This window comes from Lissotriton vulgaris, chromosome 7, assembly GCF_964263255.1.
Source record: "Lissotriton vulgaris chromosome 7, aLisVul1.2, whole genome shotgun sequence".
Classification (NCBI taxonomy): Eukaryota; Metazoa; Chordata; class Amphibia; order Caudata; family Salamandridae; genus Lissotriton; species Lissotriton vulgaris.
Window position 1 is genome coordinate 1083358331 of NC_141695.1, and position 13643 is coordinate 1083371973.

Sequence of the window (13643 nt, forward strand, 5' to 3'; positions counted from 1 at the left end):
GATCAATGGAAAAGCAATGATTATATTATTGCAAATAGGAGACTACCCACGGACTCCCAAACCAATACACATGTAAACCTTCAAGGGGAGGTGCAATCTTAGATTATGTGGTGATCGGCTGCTCTTCTTTTTATTTACTGGGGGATTTAAAGGTAGTGGATTCCACCATTAGTAATCATAGTTTGCTGATTTTCTCCCTGGGCTTGAGTATGTACCTTACTTGTTCCTGGAGATTTGATGGTTCCTCCTCCAAATTGACAAAAAAACATGAAGGGCGCTGAGGGACAATAGGAGAATCCCTGAATTAATGGTCAAAGTAGAAACCACACTTGAAAATCTAGATGTGTGGGTGGTTGATGAACTCAAACGTTTTTCCAATTTTATGAAGCAGCTATTAGCAAGGGTTAATCAAAAATCAACTAAGAGTATCTTTAAGCCCACCTCCCCTCCTGATTGTTCTGCTGAATAGAGAAATAAATTCCTTAGTCAGGAAACAATACACGGTATATTTTCCTGACAGGGAATATATGGTGTCACTATTAAAGAGAAGGAGTTGGCTTAGGGCTCGTCTAAAAAGAGAGGAGTGTGATCGGCTATGGGTAGATCCGAAAGAGGCATCAGTTAAGGGACAGATGAGGTCCTTTTGGACTTTAGTAGCTGAAGGTTGTGGGTCAAGAGTTAGGTTGCGGGTCAAGAGTTAGATCCCTTGGCCATTGAGAAGGCTAGCTGGATTTACTATATCACTAACCTGCATACAGCAAATGAAGAGGAGGGTGAATGAGACAATCTAGAAATGGGTACACAGACTCATGACCCCCCTTCAGTTAAAGAAATTGAACTGGCTATTCAAAGGGGCGCGTACCTCTGCTGCAATGGGGCCAGATGAAGTCCCAATTTCTGCTATAAAACATAAACCATCTCTCTGGAGCAAAATTTAAAAACTGCTAGGAGAGTTCCTCCTTCCTGGACAGGAAGTATTGTAGTCCCGCTATTTAAGAAGAGAGATTGAAAAGACCCATATTGAGAAAGGCCTTTACAACATGGGCTGAGCCACACATGCCATTTCCCTGCAAATACAGAACCACGCTTGCTTAACCATGCATATGCCTTAACCACCCGTGTGTGTGGTTCAGGCGGTGTTCAGTCTAGCTGCTGAGATGGCCGGACACAGGAAGAAGACAGATCAGGGGAGGACGTGATCAGGTAAGTGGGGCGGTGGCTGAGTTTTAGGGGGTATGTAGTTTTTAAGGGTTGGGGTAGTTTTTAGGTCTCAAGAGATATTTGGGGTACTTTTTAGGGCTCGGAGGGTCAGGGTATCATCAGAACTAAAAAACCTAAGATTAAAATATAAGACGACCATTAGAGATAAAAAAAGGTCATTTAAGGAAAAATGTTGGATGAGCTTACTCGAGACTATTGAAGAAAAAAATGTTAAAGGATTCTGGAAACTGATTAAGGAATGCACGGGTGAGGTGGCAGGATCCATGCTGTGCTCCGTCCCAGAGGCCAAGTGGGTAGCCTATCTAGGGGAAATAATCTCATCAAGCTGGCCAGAAGTGAGGGATGACATACTAGTGCATTTCACCTCAGGAAATATTAGGAATGTAATAGCTGGCTTAAACCTAACCCGAGCGGCCGGACTAGACAATTTACCAGCAATTATCATAAAAACTAACTCAGAATGGTGGGCTGAGTTTTTTTCAAATATGTTTCAGGGGATATTAAAGACTGGTATCATGCCAGAAAGTTGGAAAGGGGCAATCATTAGACCTGTTCATAAAAAAGGTGATGTAAATTCCCCAAAAAATTACCGACTAATAAATCTCCTCGATATTGGGGAAAAGGTATTCTCCAAGGTAATCCTAGGCCTGCTAAAGGATTGGGCAGAGGATAACCAGTTAGTACCCCCAGAACAGGGTGGGTTCAAAGAAGGGCATTCGACGGTGGACCACTGCTTTGCTCTCTGGGCCATGGCGCGGAAGTCGATAGAACAGAGGGGTAATTTATTCTGCTGTTTTGTGGACTTCCGCGCGGCTTTCGATCTTGTGGGTAGGGAGCAGTTATGGGCATCCTTGGAAGGATATAATCTACACGGAGACCTTTTGGCCATTATAAAAGCCTTACACACAGAAAACTGGGCCCAGATAATCTTGGAAGAGGAGGGTGGATTGTCTGGGAAGATCCAGATTGGAAATGGCTTGAGGCAGGGTTGCGTACTCGCCCCACTGCTTTTTTCTCTGTTTTTGGCCGACCTACCAGCAAAACTAAGTGAGGTTAAAGGGGCGAGTCCAAAATTGGGAGGAAATCATGTTTCGTGCCTACTATACGCGGACGATTTAGTGATTATGGACCTGACACAGATAGGCCTCCAGAGGAAATTAAACATGTTCAATGAATACTGCCGGAATAAAAAGTTAACAGTGAACATGGATAAAACTAAAATTTTATGCTTCGGTAGGAGTAAAACTAGCTTCCTGTGGTATCTGGATACAAAGCCACTCGAAAGGGTGAACGAATACAGATACCTGGGAATCTGGTTTAAGAGTGACCTTAAATGGTATACCCATCTGGAGGCTCTCAAAATGAGGGCATCTGCCTCTGTGAAGGGGCTAAAAAGATTTAATAGTGTGTACGGGGAAAATTCAGATAGGCCGGTCATAAAAGCCTACCTAGCAATGGTCCCCCCCAATTCCTGTATGGGGCAGAAGTGCTCTATTTAAGTGGGAAAAAAGGGTGGGATAAAGAGGAGGGAAATATTTTAAAAAACCTGTTCTCTTTGCCTAAATCTTCTATGGTACATGCTGCAAGACTGGAGCTGGGAATTACCTCCTGGGCAGTAACTGCCTGTATGGCACTAATCCGCTTTTGGCAGCGCCTAGGGTCTGGAGAGCACTTAAAAATTTCACAGTGGTGTAAAAGGGAAATTGTCGCTAGCGAACTGACCTGGGCGAAAGAAACAAGAGCCACACTAAGTGAAGCCTATGGTGTGTTGGGTTTAAAACTATGCCCGGAACTGAGTCATCCACATATAGCTAGGAAGGAACTGAGGTCACTGGGAGCCGAGACGTCCCGCACATATGATAGAGAGTATCTCTCGCAGAAAGTTTCTGTGTCATATATGACTCTGGCCTGGGAACTTAACCAACAGTACCCCTATTTAGACAGATTGCCCAGCTACCGCCTAAGACGTGAGGTCCTAAAAGTGCGAATGGGGATAAACCCCTGCTATGGGAACAAGGAAGCCAAAAATTTTATGTTGAATAATAATGGAACCTGTACTTGCGGGTTGGGTACCCACTGCGATATTGTACACATTTTACTAGATTGTATGATGTTTTTAGATTTACGAAAAGAAATTTTATGTCCGATTTTTAAAAAATACAGGATCAGAAATAGGATGCAAGCTGCTAGCTTTATAGCTGAAATGAGGTATCTAGATATTGCTTGTGCTATGGGGAAATTTTTGTGTAAAGTCAAGTTGTTTCTAAAGTGTTCAGAGTAAATATCTTAGGCGGCGCTCATGGGGGGAGGATGAGCCTGTACATGTAAAGGTTAACGTTGTGATTTGGAACCTTTGGAATTGATTTGATGCTGATGGAAATTACCTGACTTAATTACCCCTAGGGGTAGTTTTGTATTTAGTACGAAGGAATGTACTATTTTACGGGAAGTACAAATGCCATGTTTTTAATATGATCTTGTTCAAGTTTTAACAGTAATTTTATGTATAGGGTATACTTTTAAGGTTGTAATTAACCAAATAAAGTTTTCTTACTACTGACTGGGTCAGGGTAGTTTTCAGGGCTGGGGTTGGAGAGCCAGAGTTGTTTTTAGGGCTCAGGGGAGGTTGGGGTATTCTTTAGGGCTCGGTGGGGTCGGGGTAGTTTTTAGGGCTCGGGGATCAGGGTAGTTTTTAGGGCTGAGGAGATGGGCTAGTTTTTAGGGCTCAGGGGGGTTGGGGGTAGTTTTTAGGGCTCAGTGGGGTTGGGGTACATTTTAGGGTACAGGGAGGAGTCGGTATAGTTTTTAGGGATCAGGTGGGTGGTTCGAGTTAGTTTTTAGGGGTCAGGCTAGTTTTTAGGGCTCAGGGCAGAGGGGCTGGATTGTGATCTTTACCACACATAATCCTTTACCAGTCATGCCTTTATCATGAAATTGCATGGTAAAGGCATTCGTAGTAAAGGCATGCATGGTAAAGAAATGCGTTGTTCAGACGCATACGTTGTTTGGGCAGCGTTATACAGGCACGCATGGTTTAGCCCTGTGTGCCTGTCGTACAACAATAAAAAAGATAAGTCATTAGTTTATAGATATTTTCACTTTGCTGTTGATCAGTTGCAATTAGATCCCAGACTTGTCTTTACTCTAACAGTGACATAATTAAAAGCTAGCCTAAAACAGGCCACGTAGGTGCTAAGCTTTCACTTGGACAAGGGTGGGCGTGCCTTAAAAAAAGGGTTTTCAGCATATAACTGCCTCCATCACCACAAATAGAGCACAACCATACATTCATTGGAATTTCCCTCATGGGTTGAGAAACTTTTGGATATTGCTGAGGTTTGGTATGCTCCTGCTTTATCTTATAATTACCAAATGGTATGGAACTTCCTTTGAATGTAATTTATGCCATAACAGGATCCAAAACCTGAACCATATTCTCTTCGCCTGTCCAGTGCTTTTATTATATCATCGAACATAGTTGAGCCCATATGCCGGCATTTATCTATATGATTAGTTTCAGAAGCACTACAGTCAGTCACTTTATGCGCTTTCTAATGAAATGTTTTCTTATAGAATATTTAACTTTTGTAAGTGTTTTCTAAAGCTATACTGATTATATATGTGCAGTTATCTATTCAATCAGTCTTGGAAGCACTATAGTCACTTTATGTGCCTAGTAAAGAAACATTTGTTTTATATCATTTTAGTACTGATCATATACCTGCAGTTTTTTACGATTGGTCTTGGAAGCCCTATAGTCCGTTAATGCGTGAATCTATATTATTTTTTTTTTCATTGTAGTATGATAGAGTTAATGTGGATTGGTGCTTCTATGCATATTATGTGTGCTATGAGTATATGTATATCTCCTAAAGTGTTTTATGTGGATCTCTTCGGAGTGCCATTGCATAAATAAAAGTGAACTTGAAACTTGAGCCAGGTCCCAATCCGAACAAATGTTCCACCTCCACAATCTAAAACCTCAGACCGTCAGAACAAGGACAGCTTTGCAGCTATTTTGCAGGTATCACGCACTGAAAGAAGGAGCATGCAAAATCGTATCAGCCATAAGTGCATTGGCATATCACAGGCCAGAATCCCAAGCAGAGCTGAGATGTTTTTGGACAGATCAGATAGTGTGGCTGCCAGGGCAGGGAAGACGTTTCAGATAATGCACTGTTCCAGGAAGGACTCTGGGCAGAAGGTGAACTGCAGCTAAAAAATAAAATTAGGATAGAATTCTTAAAGGTTGTTCCAGGTACAGGTACCTGCTCCCAGGGCATAAGAACTGGAGTGTCTTATGGTCTGATGCAAGGGCTCACCATCTTGTGCAACAAGTCATTTAAAGGGAATACTATTTTCCAGTGCACCCTTCCCTGCATACCACATGGGAGAACAGCTACACTACATGCTCAGAGGAGGAAGAGCACAAGCAGTGAACAAACTTTCTCTCATGGGTACAGCTTAAATTGCCCATATATCTGCAAGAAAAAAGGAGCCACCAACAACTGCCAGTCTGCAGAAAGCCTGCTGAAGGGAAAATAACCACAGATGGAGGTACATCTGGATTCACACGCAGTTCCACACAGCTATGTGCTCTCTTGAAGATCAACAATAACACATGAAGCATCTTCAGCGGTCTCCTGTACTCATCCACATGGGTCACAAAATACAGCGTTAGTAAGAAAAGCTTATATATAGGCTTAATGGCACAAATCTATTTGCATAGTATGGGGAATTACAATGATATCTTCATTTAATTTTTCAATTTTATTGAAATTGCTATCCAAAGGCGTACAGCTATTGTGTAGACCCAAGATGATAGAACAAAGTGCCACAGACACAAACTGAACATTACAATAAAAGGTACAAATAGGATCGTGTTATATAAACCATTTATTTCGCCCCTGCTCTGGGGCTCGATGAAAAGGAACCATCTAGAAACATTAATAAAAAAGGATACTTTATCCGGTGGCACATTGTACTTTAAAAAGGCAATTTTTAAATTGTCTTTGAAAGGACAAATGATCTAGATCCTCACAAACTCAGCCAAAGTAGAATCAGCACTCCAGGCAGTGAAAGGCTGCTTCACAGTCTTGAAAAATAATATTTAATAAAATGAATAATTGTATTAACACAACGTAATTAACTTATAATGGATTCAAGGTATTCTGTTGAGAAGCAATGTTTATTTTCACATTGAAAATGTAGGCCTCGATTTTAAAAGGGTTGATGCTGTCTGCAGCCGTCTTCCCCTTCTCGCTGTCCACTTCACACCATGCACGCAGCACACAATAGCTATTTGGTAAACATTGTTTTGAAACACTTTCTCGTGTAAAACATGATGGTTCGTTCTCATTTGGTTTTCATGCTCATTTGGTTTTCATGCTATGTTAGCAAAATGAGAATTTTCTAAGGTCTCACCTATTGGACCACAATGGTAGCACTATGCGTACTAATTACTAAGGAGCACTGGGCATGGGAACTGTGTGATGTGGATCTGTAGGAAAGCTTTGAATAATGTGACTCTAGAAACTGTATTATTCATTCTTTAATTTGATTGGGTTAGTAAATGAGGTCCTAATGCAGTTGTATTCATCTAAAGTGTCCTTTGTATGTTCCTACATAAAAAACACTTTTTTCTGTAATTTCATATTTTGCTTTTTTATCCTGTGCTTTAGCTGCTTTTAGATGACAAATGGCTTAGGGCTCAATTTATATGTTGATGGAGTGGAAACTCCGTGGCAACAGAATTCCCTCCCCACCAACATAATAGTCTGCCCACCAGATTTAAATTTGGGCGAACAATAGTTTGACAATGGTGGAGGCCACTCTGTCTCCACCATGGTCAAATTCCTCCGACGGCCCAATGGATTGAGCTAATTAGATGGGTGCACATGTAGTGGTTTTTATAAATGCCTGTCACCGCCAGTAAAATCCCTGGCAGTAAGGGACACTGAAAAGTGATCAATGTCCCCCTCGCCATGGGAGAAAACTCCCATGGCGAGGGGACATTGATTTTTTTTTAATTTGAAAAAGAAAATCTCACCTTGAGAAAATAAATGTAAATAATTGTAAGATTGAAGGACGGCTTTTCATGTTGCCCGTGAAACTTACAATGCATTGAAAGGAACAACCTCGATGGCAGTTCCTCTCAATGCTTGAAATATCCACTGAGCCAGTAGACATTTCTAAATTTGGCGGGCAGCACTTCCATCAGAGAGACGGAGTAATTTACTCTGCCATCCTTGTGGAGCAAGGGGTCCAAAAAAACAGAGTGACGTGTTGCCACTTATTTTGTTTCTCTAATGCCTGTAGTTAATTTTTCAATAAGCCTTCATGGTTTTCACTGTAATACTTGTCAGTCTTTATTGTGAAGCCTAACATAGTTTTCAATTAATTCTGAAATGTTGCTGGAAATTGAGCGTATATGTTGACCAGGTCCAGTTGAGGAGCAACAAAATCCAGGTCCCGAAGGTAAAAAGAGCAAGAATGGGTGGGAAATCCTTTAGAGCCTCGACTGCTAGTCTATGGAACAAGCTGCCAGAAAAGCTACGCTTGGAAAACTCTGAGCTTATATTCCGTAAAGAACTTAAAACAATCCTGTTCCCCAAACCTCAATGCTCCAAATAGGTCCTCTCTCCACAATGAGAATCACACGCTAATAGAAACAACAGCAGCAACTAGCGCGGGGACACACCGGCTGGTGTAACCAAGCACTTTATAAAATATATAATAATATTAATTAACACCGCTCCGACTGAAGCAATTTAATTTGATTTTAGAGAAAATCGCTACATCAGACTCAAAGTATATTAAAAGAAGGAATCTCGAGATGAAACTGATCTTTAGTTCTAAAGCACCTAAAATTGTCAGAAAATTTGTGGACGCAGCATAAAAGTCCATCTAACTATGTTTAAGAGGATTTCAATTTTAATTTCTGGCGCAGTGTGATGTATATGTCGGTTGTGCCCATTAATGAAGGGGATTATCACTCACATGTTGTTCTCTCTCTCTCTCTCTCTCTCTCTCTTCTGTCCTCATCAGGTTTGGGGGAACTCTGGAAAACACCTCCCCTCCACGCCTTCACATATGCTGGGATTTCTGGCCAGTGGAAGTCTTGTGCCATTTGGCAGTGTTCATTATATATGAGCACAATCAAGGAACACACGTACAAAGTCTTGCTTGTAGTGTTCGCATCAGTACTTACATTTTTTTTAAATTCACCCTACTTCTAGCCAACACATGCTTCTTCAGGCTCTTTTGCCAAGAATTCCTCAGGGCCTCATGCTTACAACTTCTTCAAACTCATAATATTCACTCCATTATAATGATGCTGTCAATATGATCATGAGTAAGCATGGTCGAATTTTGCGAATTCGCGATCCGTGAATTTGCAGATTTACGAATTCACAATCTGCAAAATTCGCGAATTCGCGCGAATTTGCGGGTTTTTAATTTTTGCATGTTCCCGGGTGTTCGCAGGGAATTTTGCGTATTCGCTGGGCGCTTTGCGTGTTCGCAGGTTTTTTTTTGCCTGGTTCATCACTGCCACCTTCTCGTTTTTTTATGCCCTTCTGCCCTCTGTACCACTTGTTTTTGTGCCTTTCTGCCCTCTGCCCCACTCTTGTTTGTGCCCTTTTGCCCTCTGCCCCACTGGTTTCTGTGCCCTTCTGCCCTCTGCCTAACTCATGCCCTCTGTCCCACGTTGTGCCCTTCTGCCCTCAGCCATAAGTCAGCTTCAACAGGAAGCACTAATAGATAAAGTATAGTAGGTGCTTGAGCTGAAGGTCAAATTAAGTTACACAGTCATTAATCACCCCAAGTTTGGGGTGATTAATGATTGTGTAACTGAATTTGAGATTCAACTCTAGCACCTGCTTTACTTTATCTATTAGTGCTCCTGTTGAAGCTGACTTTTTGTAACTATTTTAGAGGCTCTGGCAGCTTGCCGGCGCCCTTCTAAAATAGTTACAAAAAGTCAGCTTGAACTTTTGACCCAATCCGTTCCGCTCGCGGATTTTGCGGGAAATTCGCGAATCTCGCAGATTGCGAATTTACCGAAAATCCGCAAAATCCGCGAGCGGAACCGATTTTCTGCCCATGCTTAATCATGAGGACGACAATGCTCGAATTGGAGTGTTGGCTAGAGGCCAGATGAATTCAAGAAAAAAAAATCGTCATGATTACTTTAAGCTAAACGTTTGATGTGTGTTCATTGATAATGCTGACAAATACTGAACTCTGACTTTTGTTGGGGCTTTCCTGGCACCGGAAAAGTTTGGGGGGCTGCTCTTCCAATCAGTTTGAATCACATTGGGGACATTTAATACTAATAAGACGAAATTATTGGGAGCTGTTGCGCTGATATTGACTCTGGCCTTCCATAACTTGTGTCTTTGTGCCGTTCGTGTGGCCTTTGAGGCACTGTGAGTCCTGATACCTTGCCTTGGTCTTGGGGATTCCCTCATAGACCGTAGTCTGTTTTCTGTGTTCTGTTGGAGGTTGTGATAGGTTAATTTGAAGGTTAATACTTTTGTGACCATGACCACTTGGTCACTTCCTGTCTTTTTGTGCTCATTTTCATTTATTTCTATTTTTAGCCATTTTGGATGTTAACGTGTATTACACCCATTTCTGGATGCAGCACTGTCCTCTCCGCATGTGACTTGCAGAGATCTCTCTTTTCAAGTGTTTTTGGAAAGTTTGATGTATTTATAAATTCGATACTGCATGTTTCACAATGCGAGTTGAGAGTGGTTGAAATGCAAGTAACTCTAACTGCTTTGAGTCTTATAATTAATGTTTAAAGCATCACCAGCATGTTAACTTTATATTGAAAATGGAGTACAAATGTAATTATTCATTTCTTTTGAGATCCGTTTGTGAAGGTGGAAGGAAAAAGGAAAGATGTACTAGAAGCCAAGAAAATGATATTATCTGTGCTTGAAACTAAGGTATGTTTTACCTAGAATTATATTTGATCAAATACATTTCATTTTAAGTTTCTTTACACTTTATTTTGATTTCATAGATACAGACATTCGCACTGACCAGCATAATTCACAAATTAGAGCATCATCTGATTAAGCAATCAAACATCCCAAAAGTCCCAGAGATATGGCTGATCGCAAACAATCAAAATGATCTTGTAAACTCAGTTGAATAACTTGACATCATATGTACGGTGTTCCGTATCCGTTTCAGGCATACCAAGTGGATGAACATACTTTTTTTGCTTTATAAACTTTTATTGTGTTCCATTTCGCAAAACATACACAGTGCAGATGAATGGTCCCATGTAACAATCCGGCAAATATGATTTTGGGCATCCTAATCTCTCGTCATACCCCTGTACTCAGAACATATGATTTGCACATTGTAGCAATGAGGACAGTATGCAACCAAACAAAACCCTTCTCTGTCAACAAACCCCTCCGTTATCACTTCCAGCAGGTCTTATGGTTCCTATTTCCGAGATGTGCTACGGCGTACCTCACACACCCACCCAGCCAGAGCCCGCAACCTGCAGTTAGTAGCCATAAAACCCAAGGATATGAACACTGCCTGCCAGCATCATTATCTGAGTGGAACAGAATGGCAAAGTCTCCTAAGGGAAGTTGTGGATCTGCAGTGCAGGAGTAGGGCGTGGATGCATAACTCCATAGGGGGTTCTCAAACCGCCCATATTGGAGGGTGAAGTTCGCGAAGCCGCTTCTCCACAATGTCACTTCTCCCATCGGACTTCAGTATCCGTCACCGTTGCATTCACAAATCTGTAGCCTGAGGCTCAGCGAGATGTAAGAATGGGTATCCACAGCCTCCCCTGTAGTTTATAGATATGCATCTCATATGTGGCTAGCCTGAAAAGTTCTGCCATCCATTCCTCGTATTTAGGTGCAACAGGTGTTCTTCAATGCCTAAGGACACACATCTTCGCCACTATAACTGCTGTCGCCATCCATCTGCGCCAATATGCAGATGTGTCCTCTGTGTCAGATAGATCGTTCAAAGAGCCAGTTTGGCTGACTCCTCAAAATGACAGTGAATGGTAGCATGCAATGTGTGCCAAACGGTCTGCCAGTATGCGTGTATGCAAGGTCAGGACGAGAGAACGTGCACTATGTCGCACTCCAGTTTCGCACATTGCCAGCAAAAATTGTCTGGTGCCAACACGGCCTTTTCGGCTTCTATGGAGACCAGTGCCAGTTATGCGGCATTTTAAAATATATGAATTTTAATCAAACTTTCCTAAGAGTGCCGTCGTGGTACTCCATATCAGAAGTCCAGTCCTCATCTGTGTATTGAAGAGCTGGTGCCTTCCGACAATAGGTCTTAGTTTCTACCTGTGTAGTCTCTGAGTAATGTTTGTTAATAAGAATCTGATACAAGTTATGGCCACACCTTGAGATTTCCCCCATGCAAACAAGCACTTCTGAATCAGCAACCAGGGGGCGGTCCAGAGCTTGAGCTATGGGCGCTTGTCAGTCAGCATGACAGTTGAATATAACACCTATGTTGAGAATGCTGGAGGCCATATTAAGTGCAAAGCGATTCAAAGGAATTAATGGAGCCGTCAGCACAGACGAGATCTCAAATTGTCTGGATTTTGGCCACCTCTTATTGTGGCCAGGATCCCCTGATGTCCATTTTGAATGGCAGGGGTCTAACAGAGCTGTTTATTTGTGTGCAACTGTTCATCAGCGCCCACAATTCTGTGGGCAGCCTTAAAAATCTGCTACATCGCTTTCACCATCGGCAGGCAATCAGTGCCGCATCTTGATGCCCAAGTGTGGTGGGGCCCTTTATGGCCCGCTCAAGGCAGACATAGGTGTGTCGCTAGGTATCGGCCACTAGGAAGTGTACAAGCTGCGATTGGCGATGAGCGAGATAGTAAAAATACAACTCTGGTAATCACAGCCCTCCCACCCTGGTGTGTGCGTGGAGTCATGCTGGCTTGAGCCGTGGTTTTCTGCCCGCCCAAATGAATAGTTTGATGCATTTGTTTAGTAGCAAAGTATTGTTTTTGGTATATGGAGGGGTAGCATGCCAAGGACATAATTGAACCATATTCACTATCTGTATTCTGTCCCATAAAGAAATGTGTAGGTCAGACCATCACAAATCATTGACAGTTTTGGTTACAAAGGGCTGTATATTATCTGACACCATGTTATTAAGTCCTCGATTGACCAGAATTCCTATGTACTTCAATCTGGAACCCTTCCTGGTAAAGCTAAAGTCATAGCTATGTTGGAAAATCTGAAATTGACATTGTTTCACACATTCCCCCTCAACTCATTCATTTGTTAGTCTGAGGAATTGAGAATGAGTCAATAGTGGAGATCAGAGAAAGGACAAAGAAATCCGAGTCACTGAGGGTCAGCAAAATATCATCAGCATATGGTAAAATGTTATCCGGCCTGTCTTGGTGTTGATGCCCTTAATATGTCCGTTTTTGCCATATGGCTGCTGCCAGCTATTCCAGGGCATTAAGAAACAGGAGTGGGGACAGCGGGCAACCCCGTCGCATCCCTTGGACCATGGCCTCCCACAGTCTATTTGGGCGGTAGGAATCAAATGCAGCCATTTGTATCTAGCCGAATAATCGGGGCCTATACCCATCCTTTCCATGGTGCAAAAATAGGAACTCCCACTCTATACCATTGAATGCCTTCTTAGCGTCCTTCCTCAGAACATTGTCTTTAAAGAGAAGTTGACGTGTCAACTTCCCCTTCAACATTCCCTCACTGTGTTTATAATGCGGCAGAAATCTAATGGGTCAGGTAGCCCAAGCTGTTGTCCCAGGATGCAGCATGACTGTCCCTACTGCATGTGTTCCTGCAATGGCCGACTCTCCTCTACAGCATGCAGGCACCAAGGTCCAACTAAGAGGGCTATCCATGGTAATCACTTTGGGGCAGAGGGAATACTCCCCAGGGAAACGCCCTGCATCATCCAGCATTTGGCACCCTAAATGACACTCTGGGCCACCGGTAGGGCAGAATAGAGGCAGGCCCTGTAACATTGTGTGGTTCAACATTCAGCATCCAGCAGTGACCGGGCCGCTGAGCATCACAATGGCACTTCCCAAAACCACGGGCAGGCCACAGGAAGAAAACAGCGAGCTTGCATGAGTAACAGTGAATGGGGTCGCAGGTAGGAGTAGGCTCTAGCTTCTCTCACTTATGGCATGGGTAATCACAATTAAATCAAGGTGGCCTCACACTGTAGATTACTGTGATATTGTATCTGCTCGCTCCCACGCTTCTGCGGGGAGATGGACGAACCCTGCAGTGGCAGCAGTGGTCAATGAAGGAGAAGCGATCTGGGCGGCTCCCGGTCTCCTTTAGAGAGATACTACCTGCCTGATAGCTCACCTAGATGCCTTAGAGGTCCCTTCCACATTCACCATTATGCTG

General features: G+C 42.7%; 1 protein-coding gene across 1 annotated transcript in view; it reads left to right on the plus strand.

Annotated features, from left to right (window-relative positions):
- The window catches only part of LOC147702954 (protein bicaudal C homolog 1-A-like), a 344675-nt gene that overhangs the window by 152043 nt on the left and 178989 nt on the right, over positions 1–13643 (plus strand). Inside the window, exon 4 of the mRNA XM_086931525.1 lies at positions 10099–10178. Within this exon, the coding sequence (XP_086787651.1) occupies positions 10099–10178 (80 nt within the window). The remainder of the gene's footprint in view (positions 1–10098; positions 10179–13643) is intronic.